The sequence below is a fragment of the Falco punctatus genome (assembly GCF_963210335.1).
Source record: "Falco punctatus genome assembly, chromosome: 9".
Lineage (NCBI taxonomy): Eukaryota > Metazoa > Chordata > Aves > Falconiformes > Falconidae > Falco > Falco punctatus.
The window spans coordinates 26,039,893-26,065,840 of NC_137589.1; the positions used below are offsets into that span (position 1 = coordinate 26,039,893).

General features: G+C 45.3%; 1 protein-coding gene across 1 annotated transcript; it reads right to left on the reverse strand.

Moving 5' to 3' along the window:
- Positions 1–11,877: 11,877 nt before the first annotated feature.
- Positions 11,878–25,922, reverse strand: FGFBP3 (fibroblast growth factor binding protein 3). The gene is made up of 2 exons (XM_080401801.1): positions 15,612–25,922; positions 11,878–15,318 (listed from the first exon to the last, which is right to left on the reverse strand). Exon 2 carries the CDS (start codon positions 15,228–15,230, stop codon positions 14,727–14,729), a length of 504 nt encoding a protein of 167 aa, XP_080257927.1. The 5' UTR covers positions 15,231–15,318; positions 15,612–25,922; the 3' UTR covers positions 11,878–14,726.
- Between the last annotated feature and the right edge of the window lie 26 nt (positions 25,923–25,948).

Sequence of the window (25,948 nt, forward strand, 5' to 3'; positions counted from 1 at the left end):
AAAAAAAAGAAAAAAGCATGTAGATGACTGGTTTGAAGTTAACATGTTCTGCCCTAAAAATGGGCAAGGTTGGTAACTGAGAGAAGACACATGGGAGGGGAGAGATGGTAAGAGAGCTAATAACAACCTGTAAAGAAAGGCAGGCAGGTTCCACAAGCACTGAGAAGTTACGGTACAAATACCTAATATAATTATTAGGGATGGCCAATATAATCATGATACATCAACTTCCCAACTTCTGTTTGAGTTAAAACAGCATGATGTGTAGCCAGTTACAGGGATTTCAGAATAGCTCCTCTTGAGAACATCAGACATGTTGGGAAGGTGGAAGTTGCAGCCAATTCAAAACATTAATGTTAGCCCGGGCAAATAATGTGTGCAAGAAAAAGAAATGGGATTTAAAAACTGAAGGCAAATGTCCTATACAATAGTTCTTAAAAGCATTGGTTTTGAAGCAGAAACAAGCTGAAAAACCACAGTAGACAGCATACCAGTAAATTAAAGTATGTCACATCAAATCATCTACCTGGATTCCGTCTAGTGGTAGGATGTACATGGGGAGGTGGTTGTGGGGATTTTGTTGCAGCCAGAAAATTCAAGTAAGGAAGTAAAGGTCAGATCCATCTCTCTGACTGTAATCTTGGTAAAACTGCTAAGTTTATTCAGCTGCAACTCAAGTATGTTTCAGCTGGGATCTTAATGGGTGACGGTGGAGGGAATCGGGGTGGTTTCTCACAGGATACAGTCGCAGTGTGCACGATGCCATTGCACAATGTGCGTGCAGTGACACAGCTGCGAGAACGCTTGCGTGCCAAGTTTTGAAGTTAGGACCATGAAGAGTTTTCAAAGGATCATAGTAGTAGTATTTAGAAAACTTAATATTTAAAATAGATTTAAATTGTTTAAGGAGCAGAGGAAAATGCCCTAGTGCCTCAGAACATAGGATTGACACTTTTCATAGCTGGAACAGTAGCTTCATGTCAGCTGATACTACTCTTTACAGATCTAGGTTGGTACCTGTGTGAAAGGATTAATACTGATTGGTTAAGCTAGGAACCAATAAGATAGGAACAGCCTGAGAAACGGACTTGATTCTGGGCTGCTGGTGTGTGGTTTTGTGTTGTCTAGCTGCTCTTCAAAAAGGTGACATTGTCCAGCAATATATTTAGAGGCTTATTTCACAACAAGAAAATTATTCAGTTTTTTGAGGCAATGGGCGTCACAGCTCAACAGACGTGTCTAGAAGATCTTATTGGTCTGATAAATAAGCGGGTAAATAAAGCAAGCAGGTAAATAAATGAAGTGAGTAAATAGGATTGCCATGTAAGTAAAACAAATAGAAACAAAAGAAAAGTTAATTCTGTTGTGAAAATGAGTAGCAGTAAATCAATCAGCTTATATAGTATTTGTGACCTAATTGAGTGGGATATTGTCTCTAATAGTTTTTAATTATTGAAGTAGTCAAATTGGAAGCTGACAGCTGTTACATTAAGTATTGTTATAATTAACAATAGACTGAACTACCAAACAGTCCAAAAATGTCATCTTTAAATAAATAAATCTGTATATGATGACCAGTGCCTGATAGATAGTGGTTCTCTATTTGGAAGTATTTTTCTGAAGCATTGCAAACATGCAATAAAATAAATTAGTTTTGGGTTGGTATTAAAGGGCTTCACCTTGAACAATAAATAATCATTAGAATGCCAGTTTTCATAAAACAAAGTCTAATTCAAGATCTGTGGAAAGAACTACTTTAGGGAAAGAACCTACATAAGATAAGTTACTATAAGATATATAAATAATTGAACGATATAAATAAGGGCAGTTTTGCAGATAGCATAGTCCGGTAGTAAGGAGGCCCCTGAAGCAGGTAGTATAGAAAATGCTGTTTAATGCAAAGATTCTAAAACCAGTGATCAGACAAAGAAATTTGACTTCAAAATAAAGGGGCTAATGCTAAGTTTATTTGAAAAGATTAGGAATATGAAAATTCACTAGAAACTGCAAAAACGTGGGTTTTAAGAGAAGAAAATGTTCTGCTATTTGGACTAGAGCTCTACAAATGGTGAAGGGGTTAGCATGTTGCTAGTGAGATGGATTTCTAAAGGGACAGAACTTGAAGAAAAAAATGGACTTAAAAAAAGGGGATGGGAGGGATTGATTGGGTATTTCAGAGTTGTAGCAGACACGTTAACAGAGAAAATCTGGTCAGTGGTGTACCAGAAGATCTGAAATCGCCTACACAAAATTGGAATGAAAGGCACCAAGTGTCTTGATAAGGAGACAAAACGAGAGAAAAGCGCTGGTCATACCTGTGGTGGAGTCAGATTGCTGAATTCCTGAAATGAAAAGCTTTTAAAATGAACCTTCTATCCAATGTCCTATTTATCTATGCCACCTAAACAGTTTAAATATCTTTAAAAGCTTCTGAGTGTTTGTATAATCATACTGGAAATGAGGCAGAGTGGCAGAATGATGAGATGGTGCTAGCACATTTCAGGCAGTCCTCAACAGGGCAGACTCGTCCCAGGGGGGAATTTTAATGGGAATAACCAGTTATGGGTAGGGTTAGACAAAAAAATATGGAAACCTACTCTTTTTTTTTTGTAATTATGTATTAGACTAGATTCCAAGGCACTTCTTGTGAATTATCACCTGCTATTAAGAGTGCACTTAATCAATTATAATTTCAGGAAAACCTAATAAAAAGAACAGATGTTTGTAAAATGCAAGAAAGAAATAATGGTAATTTCAGGCCTGGACCTATTAAAAGGAATATTTCACACTTACTGTAAATGGTATTATTTATTCAGGGACAGGCTTTAAAGCCAGTTTTGGATTGTTTTACATATATAAGTAATGTTTGTCTGCTGTAAGGAAATAGTCCAGCAGAAATATTGAAATCATTACAATAATTGGCAAGAGAGATGAGAACGTTGTACGTATGGCAACTTTTAATAGCCAAGGACTCGTACAAAATGGTCTGTAAACAAATAGTTACAGATTTAGGTATACCTGCTTTCTGTCTTCTGAGACTTCCCTCCCCGTTCCCAGAAGATGCCAGCTTTTCAGTAAAGGAGTTTAACAAAATGCGTGAGTTAAATATTTCATATATCAAATTTTGGTTGTGGGTTTTTTTTTGTTTTGGGGTTTTTTTTTTAAAGAAGATAGAGTAATAATGCAATGTACAATTAATAGCGTAAATATTATTGTGTAATAGGTGCATTGTTATGTATTACAGATGTTTTATTGCAATATCAATAAATAACATATTTTGCTTTTAAAAAAAAAAGAAAAGCTTTAAAAAATAATGTTTAATATGTCTCTTTCACTGGACTGATTTTACAGTACAGGTTTTGGGGAGTTTGTGGTTCAGCATCTTTAACCTACTTGAAATGAAATGGTGGGTTTGGAGTCACTGACCTACTAGCTGTAGCATAATGAATTTTTTTGTATTTGTAAACACAATGAAATTGCATATATTTGCTTCAGAATTCTGTTATTCTCAGAAAAATTAATCAGAACTAGATTTATACATACCCTAATTTAGCAATACAAGTATTTTAAGGTTATTAACCAGAACAGTTGGCTTCTCAAACTCAGACATCATTAATTCTCCCCGTTGAATCTAATTCTGGAGGTAAAACGTAACCAGGATTTCCCAAGCAAATTCACGAAGTATGCCCTTTAGTTTTAAAACTTACATTATTCTGGTTCCTTCTTTTTCTTAGCATTTTGCCTCTTCTGACCCAGTGGAATTAGTTGACTTATTTACTTGTGGCTACCTAAAATAAAGCCTCGCTTCATTAGCACTGGTTCTCCCTTGTACTGAGATCAGAATGGTTTTTGGCAGGTAATGCTGTAGGGGAAAGGGTGGATACAAATCTCTGAAATTAACTCCCTGAACTAAGCTTTTGCTTGTTTACATCAGGAGGGGCTTGCAGGTCGTTCAGGAAGGTTCTGGCAGCCAGACCATCTGCCTCTCTTCCCTGAGCAACACTGCGGGGTCCCCATCGCGTTCTCCATCACCCCTGCTACCGGTGGCTCCAGAGACCCTGCTGTCAGAGGTGTCGCTAAACAAGTAGCATGGCAGCCTGCGGTCACCTGAAAGGCTGGGGCTGTTATCGGTGGCCTTTTGCACCTTCTCCCTGGTTACAGAGCATGGGACTTGCTGGCGTTAAAGACCTCAGCTCCCAGATTCGGAGTCTGCCCTGCTAGAGACTCTGGGCCTGGTCAGAGAAGCACTAGGCGTCTGTTCTGTGTGGCTGGAGCTTTATGTTCTAAAATGTGTGAGCGATGTGGATGGCATGTGACAGGAATACACACATCCGAAATGAACAGCAGTTTCCATGGGGATCTCTGTAGCGATAGATAGCAGACAGCCCCACATAATTTTTATTGCTGAAAGTTCCCATTTTTCTACAGATGTTTCTCTAAGCATTTTCTATAATTTTGCCTGGTTTCTTTTTTCAGCTCAACTCTGAACAAGGGCATTTGACCCAGAGCTCTGTGGTAGTCACAGTGGCCACTGAGAAGCTGAAAGGCACTTCAGTTTAGATAAAAGTGAGGTTTATCCAGCTTGCTCCAGGTAACTTCATACAAAAATATCATCTGCTGTGGTGCTTTAAAGTACACCTGGTAAAAGCAAACTGTCATAGAATGGTTTGGGTGGGAAGGGACTTTTAAAGGTCACCTAGTCCAACCCCCCTGCAGTGAGCAGGGACATCTTCAACTAGATCAGGTTGCTCAGAGCCCCATCTGACCTGACCTTGAATGTTTGCAGGGATGGGGCATCTACAGCTCCTCTGGGCAACCTGTTCCAGTGTTTCACCGCCCTCATTGTAAAAATTAGATTCATTCTGGTCAGTACTAAAGAACCTAAATTGCAACTGGTATTTTTAAACCTTGAATGTGAGAAGGAAAAAATGAGTATATATTTCTAGAGGTCTTTGATTTAGAGAACTCTGCTTGCTTTGAAGTAGGATATTTCTATTCTGAGAGTTAAATCGTAACAGTAAGATCACATCATAATAAAAGCTGTGCTGTTTTTAAGTAGTTTCAAGTAAATAAGGAGTATCTGCCTGAGAGAAGTGCAACTATGTCCAGCTTGTATTTATAGTTCAGGATTCAAGAAATTAAGTTAAGGAACATATACCACTAATTGTTAAGAGCAAGATAGATTAATCTGCATACTAATGATGTAAAATGCATGTGAAATCTATATCTGCGTATGTGGAAAGTGGGGCCGGAGAGACCACCAGTTCTGCCAATCAGTCATTCACATTTCCCACTGTTTTCCTCTATTGTAGCAAAATGTGAGAAGCTGCTCTCAGGCCACACAAACAATGCTCTTTATTGGTCTTTACTGAGGCATGATCGGGCGTCTGTGCTGAGACTGCAGCCTCAAAGAAGTGCTGCTTGATGACATCTGGCAGCCTGGCTTTGCTACGGATAGATTTATGAGCTGTGAAAGATGGTCAAATTAACATCTTCTGCATTCTTGATAGGATTAGGGTTTCTGGGACATGCAGCCATTTGCATATTGCCCTGACTTACCACATTAGTATTGTGTTCGTGGCTCATTTTAATAGATTTGGCGGGCGGGGGAGGGCTTTCTGCCTTGACATCCTGCCATTGTTCAGTCACTCTTGGCAGTGATACAGCTGTGTTGGTTACTAGCAGAAATCATACTTCTTGCGCTTGATCCAGTTACAATCTTAATGCAAATCAAGAGCAGCAGTGATTGTAATAAGCTCTTTTCACTCAGGGAAGGATGCTTTTCACGAGGGATGAGCTCACACACACACAAAGTTGAATGATTAATGCACTTCTGTGAGAGTGCACAGAAGTTGTCTGTAGGAGTTAAAGATCTGACCCAAGCTATCTTTCTACAGCCTCAAGCAATTATTGAAGGTCTTAGAAAGCTTAATTTCATCAACAAAAACTTAACTAAAACCCCTGTTAGCATTAAATGCCTGTTTCTTTCCCTTCGCCCCCTCCCCACACAAGACTTGGACACTGTGGGTTTTGGTGGTTTGGTTTGGTTTTGTTTTCAGTGCTGGTCAGCCAGTGCTGCTAAATTACAGCCTGTACTTGTCACTGGGCTGGAGGTTGTTCCAGTTTGCAAGTGGCTGGCCCAAGCCCAGAAAATACAACTTGGAGGATTTACAGATAGAAGGCAAACGGAACTGCAGTTAGTTCTGTGTAACCACATGGATTTCATGGTCTTGGTGATCCTTAGAGCCGGAGATCGTGGCTTTTCTATGCTGCTGCTGGCACAGCCTGGCACGCTCTAGATGCCCTGGCCAATAAGCGGGGGGAGTTTGGCAGTTGCACTGTCACCTTAGCTCTGCTGTGTAATTCACAGTGCACAACGTTAGCTAGCTGGTAGCTAGTTTGAAATCACCATTTCTGCAGACCAGATACAGGAAAACGTAAATAAATGAATCCTTGTGGACTTGCATTCAGTTGCAAGAAACGAACAGCTTACGCTGCAGACTTACAGACATTTCAAATGAGATTTTGGCCGTCCCGTCCTTGAAAGAGCTGGGCTTGCCTGGCTTCGGACACTCCCTTCAGCTCCTGTGTCATCCCTTCTCTGATGCCGATATGACCATCTGGGGGGTCTGATCCAGCTGAATCCTCTCCTGCCCCAGAATGCTTCAACCCAGACTGCTTCCCTGGTTTCATTTGCAGTGTGGCTGCGTAAACACTTGCACTGACATAAAAACATGGGCAATACCAAAAAAAAGTAGAAGGACAAGGCTGCCTCTTCCAGCTGCAAGGCCAGCTCCTGCTGACTGAAGCTGATGGCGTAAGCAATGCTCCCCAGCCTTGGGGTGCCAGCATGAGATAACCGCCTTAACTGCACAAGCATGTGGTGAGTGGCATTTCCAAGGTGCAGAGAAAACAAAGGATGTCCAGCAAATCGCTCTTTAAAATTTACAGAGTACATATATACTTTGTCCTTTACCTAGACTAGGAAATAGTAAAAAATAAATAAGCTTTTCTTCCTCAGGAAACGATGACTTTTCCAGCTTATCTTCTGCTTTCTCTACTCCAGTTTTTTACGTTCACTTCCACTCTGATTTAAAGTTGGCGGTGCCTTCTCTCTAGAGCCCATTACTTTTGCTGCGAGTGCTGCTGATGGAAATATTTTCATTAACCTCATTTAGGAGTTAGCTGAAAATTTCCAACAAGAAGTCTGCACTGCTCTGCAATCAGTTTAAATAACTTGAAAGGATTTAGCATCTGTGAGAGACCCACCGTGCCGTCAGCTTGTGGACAGAGGAGCTACAGAGGCAGAGATGTACACCATCATCTGAGTCTAATTTCCTTGGGCAGCAAAGAGTGCAAAAGCGGCAATGAAACAGCTCTGCCACCATGGCAGGTGAGGACCGCGTAAAAGGCAGAGCAAGCTGTGACAGATTATATTCTGGTGGCATGGGTGCGTAGTCCTGATTTTGTGATGTTATTTCATCCCTAAGACACATGTGCCACGTGGGCACATTGAAAGGGAGAAGGCAGCCGGCGCCAGGTGATGCGGGCTCCCCTGACCATCCCGGCGTGGGCAGAAAGGGTCAATGGAGCCTCTTGGTGGCCCAGCAATGCGTTGTCCCCATGGGTGCCCCCTGCACATGGCTGACCCCTGCCCCAGGGCCGTGTCATCTCCCAATGATGAAAATGGGAGCCTTTTTCTCCCTTAGAACCATAACAACTTCTTCAACCTACTTTTTGCTTCCCAGTGCTGTTTTCCTACATGTCTATGGCACTGTAAAGTTCCTGGCTCAGAGACATCCATTGAAACAAACCGTCACGTTACCACTGCTATTTACCGTGGACTAGTAAAGCTTTACAAGCCCCCAGAAGCTATTCAGATGCCGTTGATGTGTACATGTGTGGTGGGGCGGGGGGACGTTCATTGGCCCCGTGCTGGGTGGGATGACATCAGGCCCCGCTCTCCATAGGGCCCCCAGCTTGCCCAGACGTCTGCTGAGGGCTGCGAGAGAATAGAGCTGAGGGGAGAAAACCTTCACACTACACCCTCGCTGCTCCAATGAGAACAGAGGCAGCTTCAGCTCGGGATAAAAGAACTTTTTTAAAAAAAAAAAAAAAAAAAAAAAAAAAGAGGGAGACTGTAGTCTTGGAGCTACTATTAACAGGAGATGAATCGCAAGAGACCATTTCATGCCGAGGGACTTCAGAGCGCAGCATCCCCAAGAGCCATTAGTTCCCAGCAAGAGTCCTGCCGAAGCCCTTTGCTGTCAGGACAGAAGCATGCATATAAATTTTATACCATTTGTCTTTGAGCAGAGACAAAAGATCAGTTCTAAATCCCCAACATCTTGTCTCGACTAACATGAAATAATACTCTCTTGTGTGGCTGTCTTGTTACACTTTTCCTGTCAAAAGGATACTAGTGATAAATTTATTCATAATTTTGAAAGAGTTTGCTCTTAAAATCAAAAAAGCAGCAGCAAACGCATGGGGCCGAGGTTATATTTATTCCTGTTAGCACAAATCATGCTGCTGCTAAGGGCAGCGACTTCGGGAAGTGCGCAGTACTTTTTTTATTTGAAAAGAAGCACAGCTCTGACAAGTCAGCCACTAGGTTTTCTTCTCCTGCATTTCACTAAACTAACTCTGGGGATGATACATGTATTTTCTAGTTAACAAGGATAGTCTGAAAACCCCAAGAAATTACTGCATGATTTTTTTGCTCTTTTTCAACTAAGAATTCAAACCCTATAGACGTTTTGGGACCTAAGACCTTTGCTTACTCATGCAAGAAAGTCTGCTGAATCCAGCAGACGGACTAAATAGGGGCTCGGGATATAATTTGCAGAATAAAATGCTTTAAGATCTTTTTTATTAAATTATCAATGTGTGCCGAAGTAGACATTACATACCATTTTACATTTTAGGATTTAGATTTCTTTTATTGGACCAGATTTTGTTCTATGTATTTCCTTCGTTAAATAGATACTTCAGTACTTTGTGAATGTGTAATAAGAAATTATTTCATTCTGTGTTCACGGTGACACTTTAATCAAGTATTTTCTCATTTTATGACAGTTTAAATAGAAAATAATGTCATGTTAGGGTCTGAAATTACAAGTTAATCCTAAGAAGACTTATTTTACAAGGATCAATTACTCCTAGATTTCCTCTGACAGATAAACATAAAACTTCTCCAGCTGATCCAGCAGCTCTACAGTGGGTGTAAATCAGGTGAGTAAATGACATGACACAGGTGCCAGCATGGCGATGGTGCTGGGTGTCTGTGGCACTGCCGGAGCAGGCAGCAGAGCCCTCTGCCCAGGGCACATGCCAACAGTGAGCTGTTACTAAAGGCGCGTACTCATCCAGGGTGCAGGGGCCAGCAGCAGGGACAGAGTTCCAATACATACATGTATATAATTTTTATACATAAATATGTATTATGCATATGTGTATAGTTTTTATATTAAAATAGATTATTATTTTTTTCCCATCAGTGAAGCATCCATGTGTTTCCCTGGTGCACTGAGACCCCCCAGGCCGACCACCAGCGTTTGTCCCTGCCAGCCAGGGCTGCGTGGGAGCCGAGGGGAGGCCAGGGCTGCTCAGGGCTCAGCGGGGGTCTCTCCCATGGGAAGGCTGGAGCCAACAGTAAAATCAGAGCCCTGCGGTCAGGCCATGCTGCTATTCAGCCTGCGGGAATGCGGGCTGAGCTCAGGCTGCACCTTGCAGCCCCTCTCACGCCCTCTCCCCCCTCAGAGAAATATGCATCATTAACCTTTGGAGTGCTTGAAATAAATTGGGCAAAATATTTGCCTTCCGAGAGGCCAGCGCAGACTGTACACACGGCACAAAGCATGGCACATACTGAACAAGGTTAAGCCCTAAAACACTGAATTGTTTCTAAAGCCGTAGATATTTTATACGTGCTTGTACTTAACAGAACCCTTCCACATCAGGAAGGAGTATGAGGGCTGGGAGAGTTAATCTAAACTCTGTAATACTGTACAGTTAAAAGCCTCTTTCATGTAACTGCATTCATGAACTGAGCTTGGAATTCTTAAAAATCCAAATTATGTCAGAGGAAGGGGTTTGGTGTTTGGCAAAATGACAAAGCCTGCCATTCACTTACCTCTGGCATTGCTTGGCCTTACAGTGCGTCTCAGACAAGGCTCGCAGCCCAAGAGAGAGCCCAGAACGTGTCAGAGGTGCTTAAAGAGAAATTCCCAAAGATTTCAGGTTCTGTTATCCAACCAGTTCCCACTTGAATAGTTTCCTCATTTTTGTGTGTGTACCTCCACCTTATTCTTAATTGTTAATAGCCTGATGGCTTTTAAGATGCACCACAAATCTCCAAAAACATAGCATCCCTTTGTAGGCTCCCCTGGAACAGGCTGGTCGTAAACTCAGGTGGAAAACATCAATGTCAAACCATCAGATGTGGAAACATGAAATACACTCAGACTGCCTGGCCAGATCTCACCTGCTGAAACTGTGAAGTGTTCCGAGGAATGTGAAGGCATGAGTGAGGCAGAAATCCAGCTCTCTTCTTCCCTCAGCAGTGCAGGAAGGCAGGTTAAATCCCAGTTTGTGTCAAACACCTGACAAGCTCAGTTTGTGCTGGACTCTCTTTACCTCTTGTTATCTCATAGGAAACTGAACTTTCTCGCAGCCTGTGTGATGTTCAGCCTCACGGGGGGGGGGGGGGGGGGGGGGGGGGGGGGCGGGGCAGGCTAATAAGTGTAAATCCCAGTAGCTCGAAACACTAACCACATGCCCTTCTCCAAAAAACAATTTCTCACAAATATATGTAATAAAGGACTTTTCCAGCCTAGCTGAGGTCTCAGTTTAACCAGCTTTTGGAATAAGCCAGATTTACACACGTGTCCTCACTAGTTGCACAGGGCCTCGAGTGCCGGTGCTGGGGGGCAGCACTAAGGGCTCCCACAGAGAGATGGGGGGACACGTGGGTGCCGAACCCCACGGCACCTACCCCTTGGCCAGGGCATTGGGGTGCTGGGGGCAGTCTGCGGTCTGGCTGGGACCAAACATGTCACAATATACAGTACTAAGTCTATTTTTGCACTGCTGCACATCTAAACGATGACATCTTGCTCAAGTGTCTCTCTCCTACTCCACCCTCCTGCTTTTTTCCCTAATATTGGGCATTCTCACATGGAAGTGCCTAGCGCAGAACCCAGGAAGAGTAACTCCTGTTGTGTGCTGGGACAAAAGACTGAGCCACTCAAAGTTTGGGGTCTGCAACCTCAGAGCCCTCCCAGGAGCAGCCACCTCAGGGCTGGCAGCTGTGCCAGGGATGTGTGTGCCACCAGTCCCCACGCCACTTCTCCTGGCATCCTCCTCTGGCAGTCCCCCACTTTGTTTTAAGTTTCATGTCCACCAATATTTCTGGGTGACATTCTCTGTGGCTCAGCCATTTCAAGGGTGGTTTGGGTGGTTTTTTTTTTTAAATAGACCTCCACAGACTGCGATTCTCGTGCTAGCAGCGACCCAGTACCACTTGTGGGAGCATCATCCTTTACTTGTCAGCGCTGAGACAGCACAGCCTCGCTGCCTTTTGACACTGTGTTTAACTGCATGTCTTGAAATAGGCTGGGAAGAGCGGAGCAGGAGCAGAAGCAGAAGCAGAAGCAACACTGGGGACTCTGCCTGCAGGTCCTGAGCATGTAACAAACGAACACAGGTCAGAGAAAGTAATTTGTGGGGTCAGCATTAGTAACGTAGGTGTGTGCCAGAGTACTTGTGTGCACTGCTGCATTATTAATCCACTGAGGACATACAACAGCCAGTGCCCACTAAGCCAAAAATGTAAGTATTTGGAATATGTTTATGATAATAACACTGTGGCTTCACCCTTAAAGACAAATCTGATGATCTGACTGTGGTTTTCCAGCCTTTGGGGTCTGCAGTACCCCAAGTATGAAAACTGAAATTTGATACTATTCAGCTGTAGGCACTGGTGTTATTAACCACAGTAAATGCAATGAATACAGGTTCTTAGATTGTTGTGTTTCATTACTTGGTGGTGCTCATAAGAAAGACTTTAAGCTCTTTTAGAGAGTCAGGGGAATAATGTGGTGAAACACTGAGCAAGGGATTCTCTCTTTCTTATTCCTTTTGAGTGAAACAATGAATTTGTTTAGAGTTCCTAGTTGGGCTTTTAAATGCAGGATGATGTGGGTAATCAGATCAGTTGCCATGGTGTTCCACCTTTGCATCTGATGGTGTGAAATGCAAGCTCTAAGGGCACTGCACAAAGCTGCTGTTTGTAGGACATACACAAATTCATTTTTAAAACGACAGCTAGCTTTTCCCACATGTGTAAGTCACACATATTGATGATCGAGCTTTTTTGCATAGTGCTGCTGAGGATTACCCAAGCCACTTGCCGTAAAGGAAAATACACCTCGGCACTAAAAGTTGCATGTAACAGCCCAGATCCTCTTGAGAACGCTGGGCAGATCCTTATTGCCTCTTGGTGGCCTCCTCATAGCCATCCTTAAAACATATAGAGCGTGAGTGCCCCCAGTCGTGGGCAGGTGTCTGGGGCTGTGTAGGACCAGAGGCGCTCACATGCGCCCCGGGCAGCGGAGGAGGGCTGCACAGTGGGGCACGCTCACGGCTGACCTCCACCCCTCTCACCTACACTGGGACCGTACTCGACACACAAACCAGGTCCAGGGACTGCAAAGTAGAGGGTCAAGTCAAATCTCTGTTAAACATGGGGGTTAATGGTGCAAAAGAAGGGCTAAAGGAGAAGTTGTGAAGGTACACATGCACTTACAGAGCTAGGCAGGCGACAGTTCTGGTTTGATGCTTTTGTTGGCTTTTCCCCTTTTCATGTGCCTTTCTTCAAGCATGTTACATTCTAGGTTGGGCGCATTTAGGACGAGCAATAAGCAACGTTTGTTGCATAACCTTTCTGAAAACTCTTTAGTTCAGCTTTTAAAAAATAATTTTTAAAGTAATACTGAATTTGTCCCTGGGCGGTATTTCATCAGTCTCAAACAACTCCAATCAGTTATGAAGTTATGAACTTACATAAAGGAAAGTGAACACTACTTGTTATCTTGCCAGATTTTGAGCATCCAGGTTGTAAGGACTGTAAGCCAGAAACTATTTCTTCTCTCTTCTCTGGGTTAAGTTCAATTTGAAATAGTTAAAGCTCTGGTTTAGCTCAGTTGCATTGGGTCTGTAAACTGCTGTAACCTAGCAAGCTAAATAATGCTGCTGTAAGAATATATCTGGCTAAACTCATCTGTAATGCTGGAGCTCTGACAGAGGTGTTTCCCCAAGGCAGAGAGCTGGTTAGGCAGCGAGTGCTAGCCTTGTGAAAATAGTGCCAGTGTCCTCTTCTAATCCAGGAGCTTTCCCAAATGATATATTTTTTTTTAACTTGAAGCATCTAATGCCTCCTGATGTGACTGCTCCTTTGAACCCTCCTGTTTGAGGGGGACTGGGTTTTCTTTCTGACGTTACCCTGTCTGCTTTATCCATGGCTTACGTCGTTCTTTTACTGCACCCGTCAGGTGTGTAAACAATGATGTTTAATCACTGGTATGAGGACGATGGGTGCTCTGCTGCTGCTGGGATGCTGCTCCTCTGTGCTTGGTCTGCTGATGCACTGAAGTGTTCTGGTTCTGGAACAACGTATGAGCAGCAGCCCTCTGAGTGACTGCAGGGGCAATTTCAAAGTCTCTCTGCAGAATGATTAAATTAATGTAAGCCTTAATCAAACATGTCTCTGTAGACAGGTGTTGTTCCAGTTTCTGCACAAGTGAGACCCCAGGAGCTTTTTTAATGAAGGGGGCTAGGTCCTAACCACACTCACCTCTGGTGCACCCCTGCTTTCTGCACAGCTGTGCTAGGCAGTGGGGCAGAGGAGCTGATGTGCAGCCAGCTGTGGGCTGCAGGAATCGCAGCCCCTCTTCCTAGAAACGGAGTGGGTTGTGTCCAAAGGACAGAAATCTGGACTGAAGGAAAACCTGAGCTTTCCGTACCAAAATGCACCACAGAACTGTGCTTCTAAGTGGATAAAGTAGGTAACATCTCGAAGCCCCCTTCCCCCTTGGCAAAACAGCTTGCCTGCTTCAACGCTATGTCCCTCTGAGTGTGACTGTGGCCTTGGCTCATTAGCTAGGTGGAGCACCAAGTCCCCTGAGCCCGGCTGCGTACCCAGCTGCTCCCGAGACTCTGAACCTTGCCACAGCTGGTTTCTTGCCCAGTGCTGTGTGTATGTGCCTGAGGTCAGCCAGTGACCCTCTGCTCTGTGGGGACAGCCTGGGCTGGCTTGTTGGGCCGGTGAAATCTTTGCAAGCCAGAGAGATGTTTTTCCCAGGACTTACTGCTTAGTGAAGTCTTGGTTGTTCCTTGTTTGGGTACAAATACCTGGTTTTCTAGCTGGGCAGTGTCAGCGTCACTTTAACCTTAAGTCTCACAGGACCTGATCTGGGAGGGAGTAGCTGTACCCCGGTGTTTACACCCTTGGAGAACCTTGGGTGCGCGGTGCACCATTCCCGGGTGCTGTCACCTGGCTGGCGGGTGTCGCGCCCGGCAGCGTGGCGGGGCTTGGACGAGAAGAGACGTACGTGCGCTCCTTGTCAGTCACAAAAGTCACCGCTTTATTGGAGGGGGACAGAGGGGCGCGGACCGAGCCGGGCGGGGGAGGGCCGGGGGGCCGGGGCGCGGCGGCCGGCGGAGGCTCAGCCCTCCCAGAAGCCGACGAAGAAGCTGCACAGCGAGTGCCACCGCTCGGCGCAGTAGGTCTCCGCCGGGTGCTGGCCGGGCCCCGCGGTGGCGGGCGGCGGGGAGGCGCCGGGGCCGGGCAGCAGGCGGAGCTGCGCCTCGGGGGGCGCCCGGCCCGGGCCGCAGAGGCGGGCGCTGAGCGGGCCGCCCGGCGCGCAGGGGTGCCGCCGCCGCCGCAGCCTGCCCAGCACCTGCCGCCAGTACTGGCGGCTGCGGGCGCCGTAGGCGGGGCAGCGCCGCGGCTCCCCGCGGTAGGCGCAGCTCCGCGCCGCCCCGCCGCCCGCCGGCGGCCAGCAGCTCAGCCGCAGCTCGCTGGCCCCCGCCGCCCAGCGCAGCTCCCAGCGGCACCGGTGCCGCTCCGGCGTGGAGAACCGGCCCGCCTGCGCCGCCTCCCGACCCGTCCCGCCGGCGGCGGCGGCCCCCAGTGCGGCCAGGGCCAGCAGCGCCAGGGGCAGCCTCATCTCCTCGGCGCCGCGGGAGCCTCCTCCGGTGCCTCAGCGACGGAGCGTCCCGGCGCCGGGCCCGCCGGCCGGCCGCATCCTCCGCGCCCTGCGGAGACACGGACAGTGCTGCCGCCGCCCGCTGCCTGCCCCGGGGCTGGGCCGGCGGAGGGGCGCAGGGCGGGCTTGTCCCTCCAGGGTCACAACCCCGGGGGCTTTCAGCTTGTTCCCCCACCCTGGCTCCCCGGGGCCGCCCCGGCCGGGAAGCCGTGTGGATCCCCGGGCAGGGCAGCGGGAGGCGGGAGCCCGCCGCACCGAAGCAGCAGCCAGACCCGGCCCCGGGCAAAGCGCTTCCCCCAGAGCCCCGCCGGTTCCCCCCGCCCCGATTTCCCCTCAACGCACCCTGCTGCTTCCCGCTGCGTCCCGAGGCACCCACGGCGCGCTGCGCGACCGCCTGCGCTCTCGGGCGGCGGGCGCGGGGGTTATCAATGCCGGGGGCTGCCCCCGCCGACGCCCCTCCCCGGCCCGCGGGGGGACGGCGCGGGGAGCTCCGTGTCCCGGCGGCACCGGCTTGCGGCAGGTCCCCCGACAGCCCTCCCTTTCTCCCAGGATACCGCACGCCGGTACCGCAAACCCATCCCGGGGGAGCGGGGTCCGGGTGCCGGGCGGGCAGCCCCCGGCGGGGGCGTTCTGTGGGGCGAGGACCGGGATGTTTTCCCTTGCAGCTGATGGAGCTGGATCACAACAAGGGATTCTCATTTCGGAAGTAAAATACCGGTGTGCGTTGTGCTAGGGTGGTTATTTTTTGTTAACGTGGAGACAGGCTTCTATATAGGGAAGATGCGTTTTAAAAAAAAAAAAAATCAAGTAAAACGTCGGAAGTTTCAAGAGAACATAGACGTGCTTTTTATGTTGCTGCACGTCTAGGGATGGGAGATCAGAGACCAGCTTCAGAAACCTTCCGTCGCAATTAGGATCTCAAACCCTGCATGTGCTTCAGTTTCATGGGGGGTGATGTACTTTGCAGACCTGTTGCAAACTACGCGTTGCTCTGACCCTCTTACTGAGCTCGGAGACAACAAGCCCTCGGGTTACCAGCAGCTCCCCGCTGTCCCTGCAGCAGCTGAAGAGCGTGTCCCTGCTCAGCATGCCGAGCCCAGCGCCGTGCCACAGAGATGCTCCTCGCCCTGGGCACCTGCAGCGCAGGTCCACGCTGTCCCCTGAGCTGGTAGAAGCTTTTGGAAATATTACTGGGATGTATATAGAGATGCACTCGTATCCCCCCTGTATATTTATACCATATATTTACACTGATGTGGAGGTAGCTCCCCAGACCATGGTGCGGTGGGTGCAGTGCAGCAGCTGAACGGCAGCTATCCCAAGGCTGGCCGGGCTGAGGCTAGCTCCGGCTCTGGCCCCCGGACGCTGGCAGGGCAGTGCCTGTCCCGGTGTGCGGGGACAGCTGGTGCCAGCCACCCCCTGGGCCAGTGCTCGGCAGCACAGCACTCGGCAGAATGGAGCTGGAACGTGGCCTTCCTTGCGCAGCCAGATCCATGTTGCTGTAATGAAGCCTGACTGGGATGTGACATCTGCTTTAGGCTTTCCACTTGTGCCACCTCTCCTTCACAGTGACTTCCTTAAAGATCCCCCGTGCTTATAGGACGGTAAAGGCTGGCAAAGCCGAGTGCCTCGGTTACATGTGGATATTTGGGCGTACTAGTACCCCCCTAATCTTTCCTCAGGGGGCAACTTTGGACAAATAATATTTGACATGGCCCCCCACATATCCTTTTCTTTAAATTGGAGAGATACAGGTTTGATGGAGGGACTGTTGGGTGGATGAGGAATTGGTTGGATGGATGCATCCAGAGGGTAGCGGTCAACAGCTCAACGTCCAGATGGAGATCAGTGGTGAGTGGTGCCCCTCAGAGGTCTGTGCTGGGACCAGCACTCTTTAGTATCTTCGTTAATGACATAGTAGGATCGAGTGCACCCTCAGCAGGTTTCAAGACGACACCGAGCTGGGTGGTGCGGTTGATACGCCTGAGGGAACGGGATGCCATCCGGAGGGACCTGGACAAGCTCAGTAAGTGGGCTCCTGTGAACCTCACAAGGTTCCGCAAGGCCAAGTGCAGGTTCCTACACTGGGTTGGGGCAACCCCTGGTATCAATACAGGCTGGGGGATGAAGGGATTGAGAGCGGCCCTGCCCAGAAGGACTTGGGGACAAAAAGCTGGATGTGAGCCAGCAATGTGCATTCACAGCCCAGAAAGCCAGCCACATCCTGGGCCGCATCTCAAGAAGCCTGGCCAGCAGGTTGAGGAGAGTGATTCTGCTCTACTCTGGAGTCCTGCATTTAGCTCTGGAGCCCAGCAGCCTTTCAGTACTTCAAGGGGGCTTATAAGAAAGATGAGGACAAACTTTTTAGCAGGGCCTGTTGGGATAGGACAAGAGCTAATGGTTTTAGTCCCCCCTCTTACAGTTTTAAACTAGGTATAAGGAAGAAATTGTTTATGATGAGGTCCCTTCCAACCCAAACTATTCTGTGGTACTCAGCGGGGTTCCATGGAGGAGAGAGAGGCTGATATGGACTCATTTATCTTTATGTGCAATAAGTCCTAAAAAGGAACACCTCTGCAGAGACTGAGAGAATGACTGCCGGAGAACAAAGTCCTTTCCCCAGTTTGGGGGAGGAGGGAGAATTTTCAGATACATCTCCCATTTCCTAGCTGCATTTCGTACTTGGAGCTCTCCCTAGTTGGTTGTTTGGGGTAGGGAAACAGCTGGGAGAGAGGATCATGAGAAGGAAACAAAATGGCTTAGGCAACAAACTACAGGAGAGGGTTTACAGCCAAGAGCCTCAAGTGGAAGCTGGTATCTTCTTCTGTCCTGGAGTTACACACATAACTATCTCTGAAGGACAAGGCTTAGCTGACGGTTAGCTGTGCGTGCTCCTTGCTTGGCATGCTGGATTGTGTAAATCCCTTTCATGGGTGCTGAGGACTTTTCATGGGTTGTAGGAGGAATCCTGGCATCTAACTCAGGGCTGTGGGTACCATGAGGCACCATAAAGGACTGTATTGTGACTTTTAAACCCCTCTGTGGCTCCAGTGATTATAAGGCACGTCATGTGCCTTAGCTTATTAGTCCACCAAACTTCGGAGTTGCTTTCAGATTAAGTTCTGACCACCTGTAGTTGCTCTATGTTATTACACTGAGATCCCTGCCAGTTTTCCACATTCTTGCTATCATTTGTGATGTGAAATGGAGTTGTCTTATATGTTTGCAATCAATTTTATAGCAGGTTATCCAAAGTGTATCAGGTTTGGAGGGAAATATTACTGTGACTTTTAATGAATGTTTTGCTGTTACACTTTTTGGACAGTTCACTTTAAATCTCGTACAAGTTATTACTGTTCAGGAACTAAGGAAACAAAATGGAACAGAATGAAAGCTTGAGTAGCCTCTCTGTCCAGTAATTTTGTCCTCCTTAATCTTCTTTGCCATGTTCTCCTGGTACCTGCATTTATGTGCACATTTTCTTCCATGGTTGTGACTCATCTTTTGCAGTAAAGCGGGTATTAGTCTTTGATACTCATTGCTTCTATATTAATTTTCTTGCACATGCTACAACTTTATCTCTTGGTTTTGATGTGGATGTGTGTGTGTGAAGATCATTCTTACATTACTAAAAATCTCTGTATCATTTTGTTCTGTTTACAATTCAAATCATCTAGTTAGTCTCTGTTGCTGCTGTAGCTGGGTGTTGACTTCCTTTCCCTGCTGTTCCCCTCGCCTTAGACTATAACCTTTATAGTTCTAGAAGCCAGCTGGTTATGGTGTTATCTCTGAAAACATGATCAATGTGCGCTGTGGCAGAGATTCTTGCCTTGTATCTGCAGAAAACCTGAAACAAGTCTCTGAGGAGTTCATAAGCCTGTCCATCTAATAAGTGAAACGGAGTGTGCTTACTGTGCGACTCCTGCAAGGAGACTAAACTGGAAGGAATTACAGATGTACCATCTTAGGCTGCAGTTTGGACTCCAGTCCAGATTCTAACCCAAATTCAAAGTTACATGAACACTGACAGAACAGTCTAAACCATGGGATTCAGCTCAATGGCGAAAAGAGTAAGATACAGGTCTGAAACACCTGCACAATTCCAAGATGATGGATGATGGCTAAGTAGCATGTCTGCAAAAATGCACGCAAGGCTACAGGGAATCACAAGCTGAATGTGAGACAACATTTGTCATGCAACTGCAAAAAAGGCAGACAAATAAGGTTATCACTTGTAAGACACAAGAAGTAAGGCATGGACTAAAGGCAGGCTTTGACTGGGGCATTGTATCCAGGTGTAAGCATTACTCTTCAAGAAAAGATGAAGATCAACAGGATTGAGTCTGCAGAAGAGCAATAAGAATACCACAGACCTAGAGAACTTGATTTGTGATGAAACAATTCAAGCAATGGGCTCGTTAACCTGAAGATGAGAAGAACTAAAGCAGCAAATATGGCAATAGTAAAAATTCAGTCACTGCTTAAAGCTGTGTCCTCCTCATGCATCTTTCCATTTCAGAAGTTCCGAAAATAGCTTTAATCACACTCTTCATTGGTCAATGAATAAATTACCTTGTTAAAATTTAACTTTGAACAGAAAAATCTATATTCTGTTTCATAGGGCACTTGGTTCGTATTGAAGATACTGTACAGGAAACCAGGTTAAGGTTTTGACTTCAGAGTTTTGAGCTTCGAAAATTCAGCTGTGTTAACCCTTGTTTTTAGGAAAGCTCCAGTCACTGGGAAGAATAATACTTATTTTTCTCATTCTAGCCCGTGGGATTGGAGCAACAACTTTTAATGATTGCAAGAATAGTTTTGCTTTACAAGTGGAAAGTAGCCACACTCTCCAGCTACTTTTCAGAGAAGTGGGTAGTATAAAGAACGTTGATGATTCATAAACCTAAATTGTTTTAAATATACAACATGAGCATAGCTGTGTTTAATCTACTTGTCTGAGCTATCAGTTTTTTGATTTCTTGTTAGTGGCTTGATTTATTACCACATATTTAATGTGGTAATAAGCATCTGCAGGGTGATAGACTGACCTTTCTCAACTACCTAGTTCTGCTCAGGGCAAGCCAAGCTCTCTGCATGGTATCAAAGACAAAGGCTGGTGGCTGTGGAGCCATGCAGGGACAGATTTCTCGGTTTGGTCATTAAGCAGAATAAAATATTACCTTACACAGGGAAGGTGCCTGACAGTCTCATTCATCTCTGCTGGGCACCTCAGAAGTTCAGTCCCTAGAGGGTATCATGTATTTACTGGCTTTACTGGTAGAGGTGTCTGATGCTTCATGTCCAGTTATGCTGGAGGATCTGAGCACAGGCAGCTGTGAGGTCCCTCACTCTGAGGTGGAGCATTGCAAGGCGAAGTTGTGAAGCATTTTTCATTCTTTACTCCTTCCATCACAAGCTGGCAAACAAGCTCGACAACTGAAAAGCTTTGTAACATTATTAGCACCTTTGATCTGCAGATAGCTGAAATTCTGGGGTTTGTATCCTGTTTCCCATAGTACAGAAGGAACAAAGTAAAACAAGAATTGCCTTGCTCAAGTTTTACTTTCTTTTTAAGTGTCTCCTAGATCTTATTTAAGCACTTCTGAAGGGTCAGACTGATGCCTTTGTCGGGGTTTTTGTCATGTCCATGTGTTGGTTCTTTCCTGCCCTGCCAATAAAGTTCTGGTGAAGTTAAACCCAAACTGTAAGTCAAAACGTAGCTTTTTGCAAAATGATAGAAAAGTTAAAGGAACTGCATAGTGTACCGATCAGAGATCAGGAGATTTATCAGTCAATTTCTTATACTGCAGAATCTGTTTGAAATCATCCCTATGCCCATCCTTCAGTGCACAGATCATGCTGCTGCTGAATGCTCTCTTGGAAGCCAGGCCATTGCCGGGTGCTTCAGAATCATCCCAGAATATGGTTTCTCCTCAATTCATTCGCTTTAACAAAAAAATGTTCCACATATGTTTCCACCATCTTTTCTGTCTCGCATTCCCTGCAGGCTTTTTCACAAGATGGTCTGAGTTATTTGCCTTGTGTCCTCCAACGCTGTGTTTTTCACACTGGAGTTCAGGAAGTCTTGGGGACTTGAGGTTTTGGTAGTGGTTCCCTTGCTCCATGGGAACCCCGTTGTTCCTTGCACCGTGTGTATATTTATTTCTTGCTTTGACTTGTATGGTCTCAACCCATTGTTGTATTTCTGATTCAAGATACATAACTACATGCTAATTTTCTAAGCATGTAATTTTTCATATTTTAAATCCCACCTGTTAAATGCTTTCTTCTATAATCTGCCTTCCACCGTGAGGATGCTTATTTTTCAGTCGTCTAAAGGTTACCATGTTTATTTTTTACTTTTATAAGCAAACTTACAAAGCCTTTTCATTTCTATTTCTCCAATATTTGTCAGAGAGACGTCGGTCTCCTTTTGCAGAGAACCCAGATGACCACTGTTTTGTACCTTCATTCTTCACTGTACAATTGATGGACTGGCCTCACTGACAGTGCCCCTGGTTAAGCTTGGTGTGGGAGCTGCCACAACACCCCTACCACTCCAGGCTTTTCTATCAGCGGATCAAAATTTTAAGTCTTGTGAAAGGCTGAACTTCAGCTTTGCCTGTTCCATTCTTTAAGCTTATTCAAAATATATCAGCCTCTGGCCTCTAACAGGGGGAAAGCCAGAATGATGCAGGAGATAAGCGATGAAAATGTTACCAGAGGATGCTTGTATCGGGTGGCGTCAGAGAGCATTCTTATTGAAGAAGCAGCAGGCATAGCGTGAGGATAGCAGACGGCTGGTAATGCAGCGTGAACTCCCCATTCGCCGTGTGTGGGAGGAAACGTGCCCTATTGATCGCGGAGAACTCGCGGGGTGGGGTGGCTTCTTGGTTTTCTTCTTTTTGTGAAATGCAAGGAGATTTCACATTCTGAAAATGTAAGCTGAGAAGGTTTCATTAACAAAATGTAGTCGCAGAGTGTTTCAAAAAGGAAACAAATTTATAATTATTTGACAACCAGCTTGTGAACAGAAGACAGAGTTCTTTAAAATAGCTCAAATGTCTTGTGGTTTGAGTAAAAAAACTTCAAAGCTATATACTGGAAAAAAAGTTTAATAAAAAAAAAAAAAAAATATTCTAGAACCAAAGGTCTGATCTACCAGGTTCCAGCTAAAATTCCTGAAAACCTAAATGGCAAATTTATAAAACATACAATTAACTAGCCTGGTATGTTTAATTTTATTTCATAAAAAAATAATAAAATAGTCCATTTTTTCTGAAGAAAAATGTAACATGGATAGTGCTTTCTGTATATCATCATGGTAAAGTACCTCACCTGAAACTGGAGCAAGTTCAGACATTTAACTTGTGGAGATACTCAGTCTATTCAGACCTTAATTCTCTTACCGACTGCTCACAAACTGAAGGCTGGAGATTGGTTTCCCATGGCATGAGCTGATATGTAGACTATTACAAGGAAGGGTAAACGTCAAGAGAGATAAATATGAAAGATGTCATGTACCTAAGAGGTGGATGTTTTTCTAAAAAAATAAAGCACACCACGCAACATTAGTTGTGTGTTATGTTTATTTTTACGTTGTTTTTATCTAAAAATTGGGTGTTGTAGGGAGAATGCTGGCATATTAGACACTATCAAACAATTAAGTTGTCCCTGCCCTATAAAGTGATTCTTATGGGGAAGAAATGTACAGGCTATGCAAGCCCATGTGTACTCTGACAACGTATAATTTATCGCTCTTGTATTACTAAACTAAAACCAGTTTGATGTCGTGTCACGTTTTTTAAGTAGAACCATGCTATGCATAAGCATCAAATAAAAAAATCACACCATAACAAAGAAACATCAAGGAAATACACCTGACTAAAAGGACAACTAAGAACCTAATATTAATAAAGCAGCTGAGCAGCATGTTCTTGCCCATGTGTGTTTGCCTTGATGCTACGCAGGCCATCAAGTTTCCAAGAGTGTGTTTTCTGGTTTGATACAATTTTGCATCCTGGTACCAAGTGTTTGCTGCAGGCACAATCTTTCAAGCAGTTTTGGGACTTCTTGTGGTAGAAGATATGGAAAAAACTGCCCGTAAAAGCGAGTAATAGTAAACACTGCACTTGTACGTTTTTACCCATCTGTTTTCTTGTTTTAGCTTGCTACTGCTGACTCTTTGGTCTGGATCTCAAAAAGCCCAGTTGCACCGTAGCTGGTGTGTGTTCTGCTGCCAGGCTGTGCCTGCGCTTGTAGCCCTAACACCTCTGTGAAAGGTTTCTGGTACATGTGGAGAACTTCAGTTGTGGACAGTTTGGAAGTGATAACAGAATTTATAGCCAAAACGTCATTTCCCCTTCACATACTATAGCTGCTGCTCTTCCCAAAGAATATGGTTACTTTCCCCATTGCCTTGCTCTCTCGTATGTACCAAGGGATTAGCAAAGTAGGACAGAATTGGACAACTGATGAAGTTCCTTCTCTCTTTTCTAAAGCATGATAAAAATCATTCTAAGAGGTGTTTTTTTCCCCTCAATTCAGAAATAAAAATTAATCAAAAAACTTAGAAACTTCATTTACGCCTGTGCTAGTGCTTCAGAGCTGTGAAGAAGCTACTTAATTCATCCCCTTTGCTCCGCAAGGAAGGAAATGGTTATTATTCTTGTGGTACGTACAGCAAAACTGAAATGCATGTAGAATGTGTTTCCATCCCTATGTCAGGAATGTAAAAAAAACCCAGGCATCCTGACAGAGCCAGACAAGCCTATCCCGCTGGAGATGTGGGCTGGTGCTGGCTGTGTTTTGGTGAGGTCTAAAGGAAGAAAATCGCTTAAACGATGTCCTGCCCTGACACTCCACTGCTGTCCCTGTGCTGCAGCCCTGTCCCCTCTGCTATGTGGTGGACTTACAGCACTGGGTGACCACTGAGCCTCGAAGCAGGACCTGGGACTTGTTAAGCCTGGAAAGGATCATTCTTTGGGATCTGCATTTTGATCTTTCTAAAGACCCAATGCTTCTTTCAGAAGTCTTCCCATTGTAGATTGCATCCAAGAGAAAGCTGCTTGTTGGAGACAGGAGACAAGAGGTGTGCAGAGTGTTAGTTCCATCACTAGACAAAGTACCTCGTGCAGGCACTTTGCCTTTTTGTGCGATCTCTCTACATCCAGCATGGTCAGATACATGTCTTTTCTTCTGTTAGCAGATTGTGGATGCTTTCCCCTTTATGCATCCTGGTCTCTCTGGACCTAAAAAGGCTCCATTAGAAATGGAAAATACTTTTTCCACACCCTGGCGTATTAGGAGAGCATAGTGATGAGACCTCTATAATTACCAGGCCAGGTAGTAACAAAATCACAGCAAACACCACAGTATCGGGCAGGGAAGGAACTGCTTGTAGCGTATGGGGGATGCATGCAAGCGTGGCAGCAGGCAATGCAGAGCAGTGGGATTGCATGCAGGCAGCCTGAAATTTAGGGAAAATCTGTTTTGTGGATACAACATTGCGTGATGCTAGATACTCAGCCTAAAGTCTGTCAAAATCACCACGACTCCTCCTGCTGGGTACATCCAGTTCTTCCAGGTTAACCCCTTGGGGGTGCTCAAATTCTTTGTACTTTCCATTTTTACATGTATCAGTAGACTGAAGTTACAGAAGCCTTTGTTTGTGGAGCAATATGTCATGAACTTTTCTCTTTCTTAGCACACGATACCCTTGCCAAGACTGATGGGCCTTCTGCCTCTAAAATCCTATAGTCCAAGTCAGAGTATGATTATTAATGAGGAAAATTATCTGTTTCATTGAAAACACAGTATAGCTGAAGCCAAGAGACAGTGATGAGCATTTCCTGAACAGAAAAAGTAATACAGAAATATCAGTGTCAATATCGGTGGTATTAAACTACATGACAATTTTCCCTTGTAATGCTGTTCCTCCTTCGAGGTTATTTCTTTTTTATTTTTTGTATAGATTTCCTTCATCACCTGTCAGTGTGTTTCCCAGGAATGACTCTTTTGACTGGACTGCAGGGGAGCAGGCATGTTGTAGCAACACCTAGGGAGAAAGAAAAAAAATATTTGGAAGCATATGACTCGAGGCACTGTTTGAGCTTAGCTTATGCCACCCTGAAATCACACGTTTCAGCTTTATAAAGTAGGACATACTAAGCAACAACAGAAGCTCAACAAGACATTTACAATTCAGATTTTTTGCCTGTCCAGCTTGCTTGTCTCTGAAAGTTAGGCTTAAATTCACAAAAGGGATTATTCAGAAGGGAAATAAAATGTTGTTTCTATAAAAAAATAAATAAATGAAGTTAATGCATATTCAGATAAGCAGCTATTGTGCATTATCTGGAAGTAAGTGACAGCAGTGACCTGTGCTTCAAATAAAATCAGTTGTTTGAGTTGTCAGGTATCAGTGCAGCACAAAAGGCATTATGCCTTCTCTCTATTCCCTTGTCCCTGGACTAGCCACAGATGTGATAAGGCGGTGGCTCTGAGGATGCACTACAAACATCTTTAAAGCCGATCTACACTCCTTCAGCAGCGTAACTTGTCAGCAGTGCAGTAAAAAACTAGCCCCTTTTTGGAAGAAGCCTGCAGTAAGCTGGTGTGCCCCCAAAACACTCTGTTCTCAGTAGTAGTTACTCTACAAGGAATATGAAAGCATAACA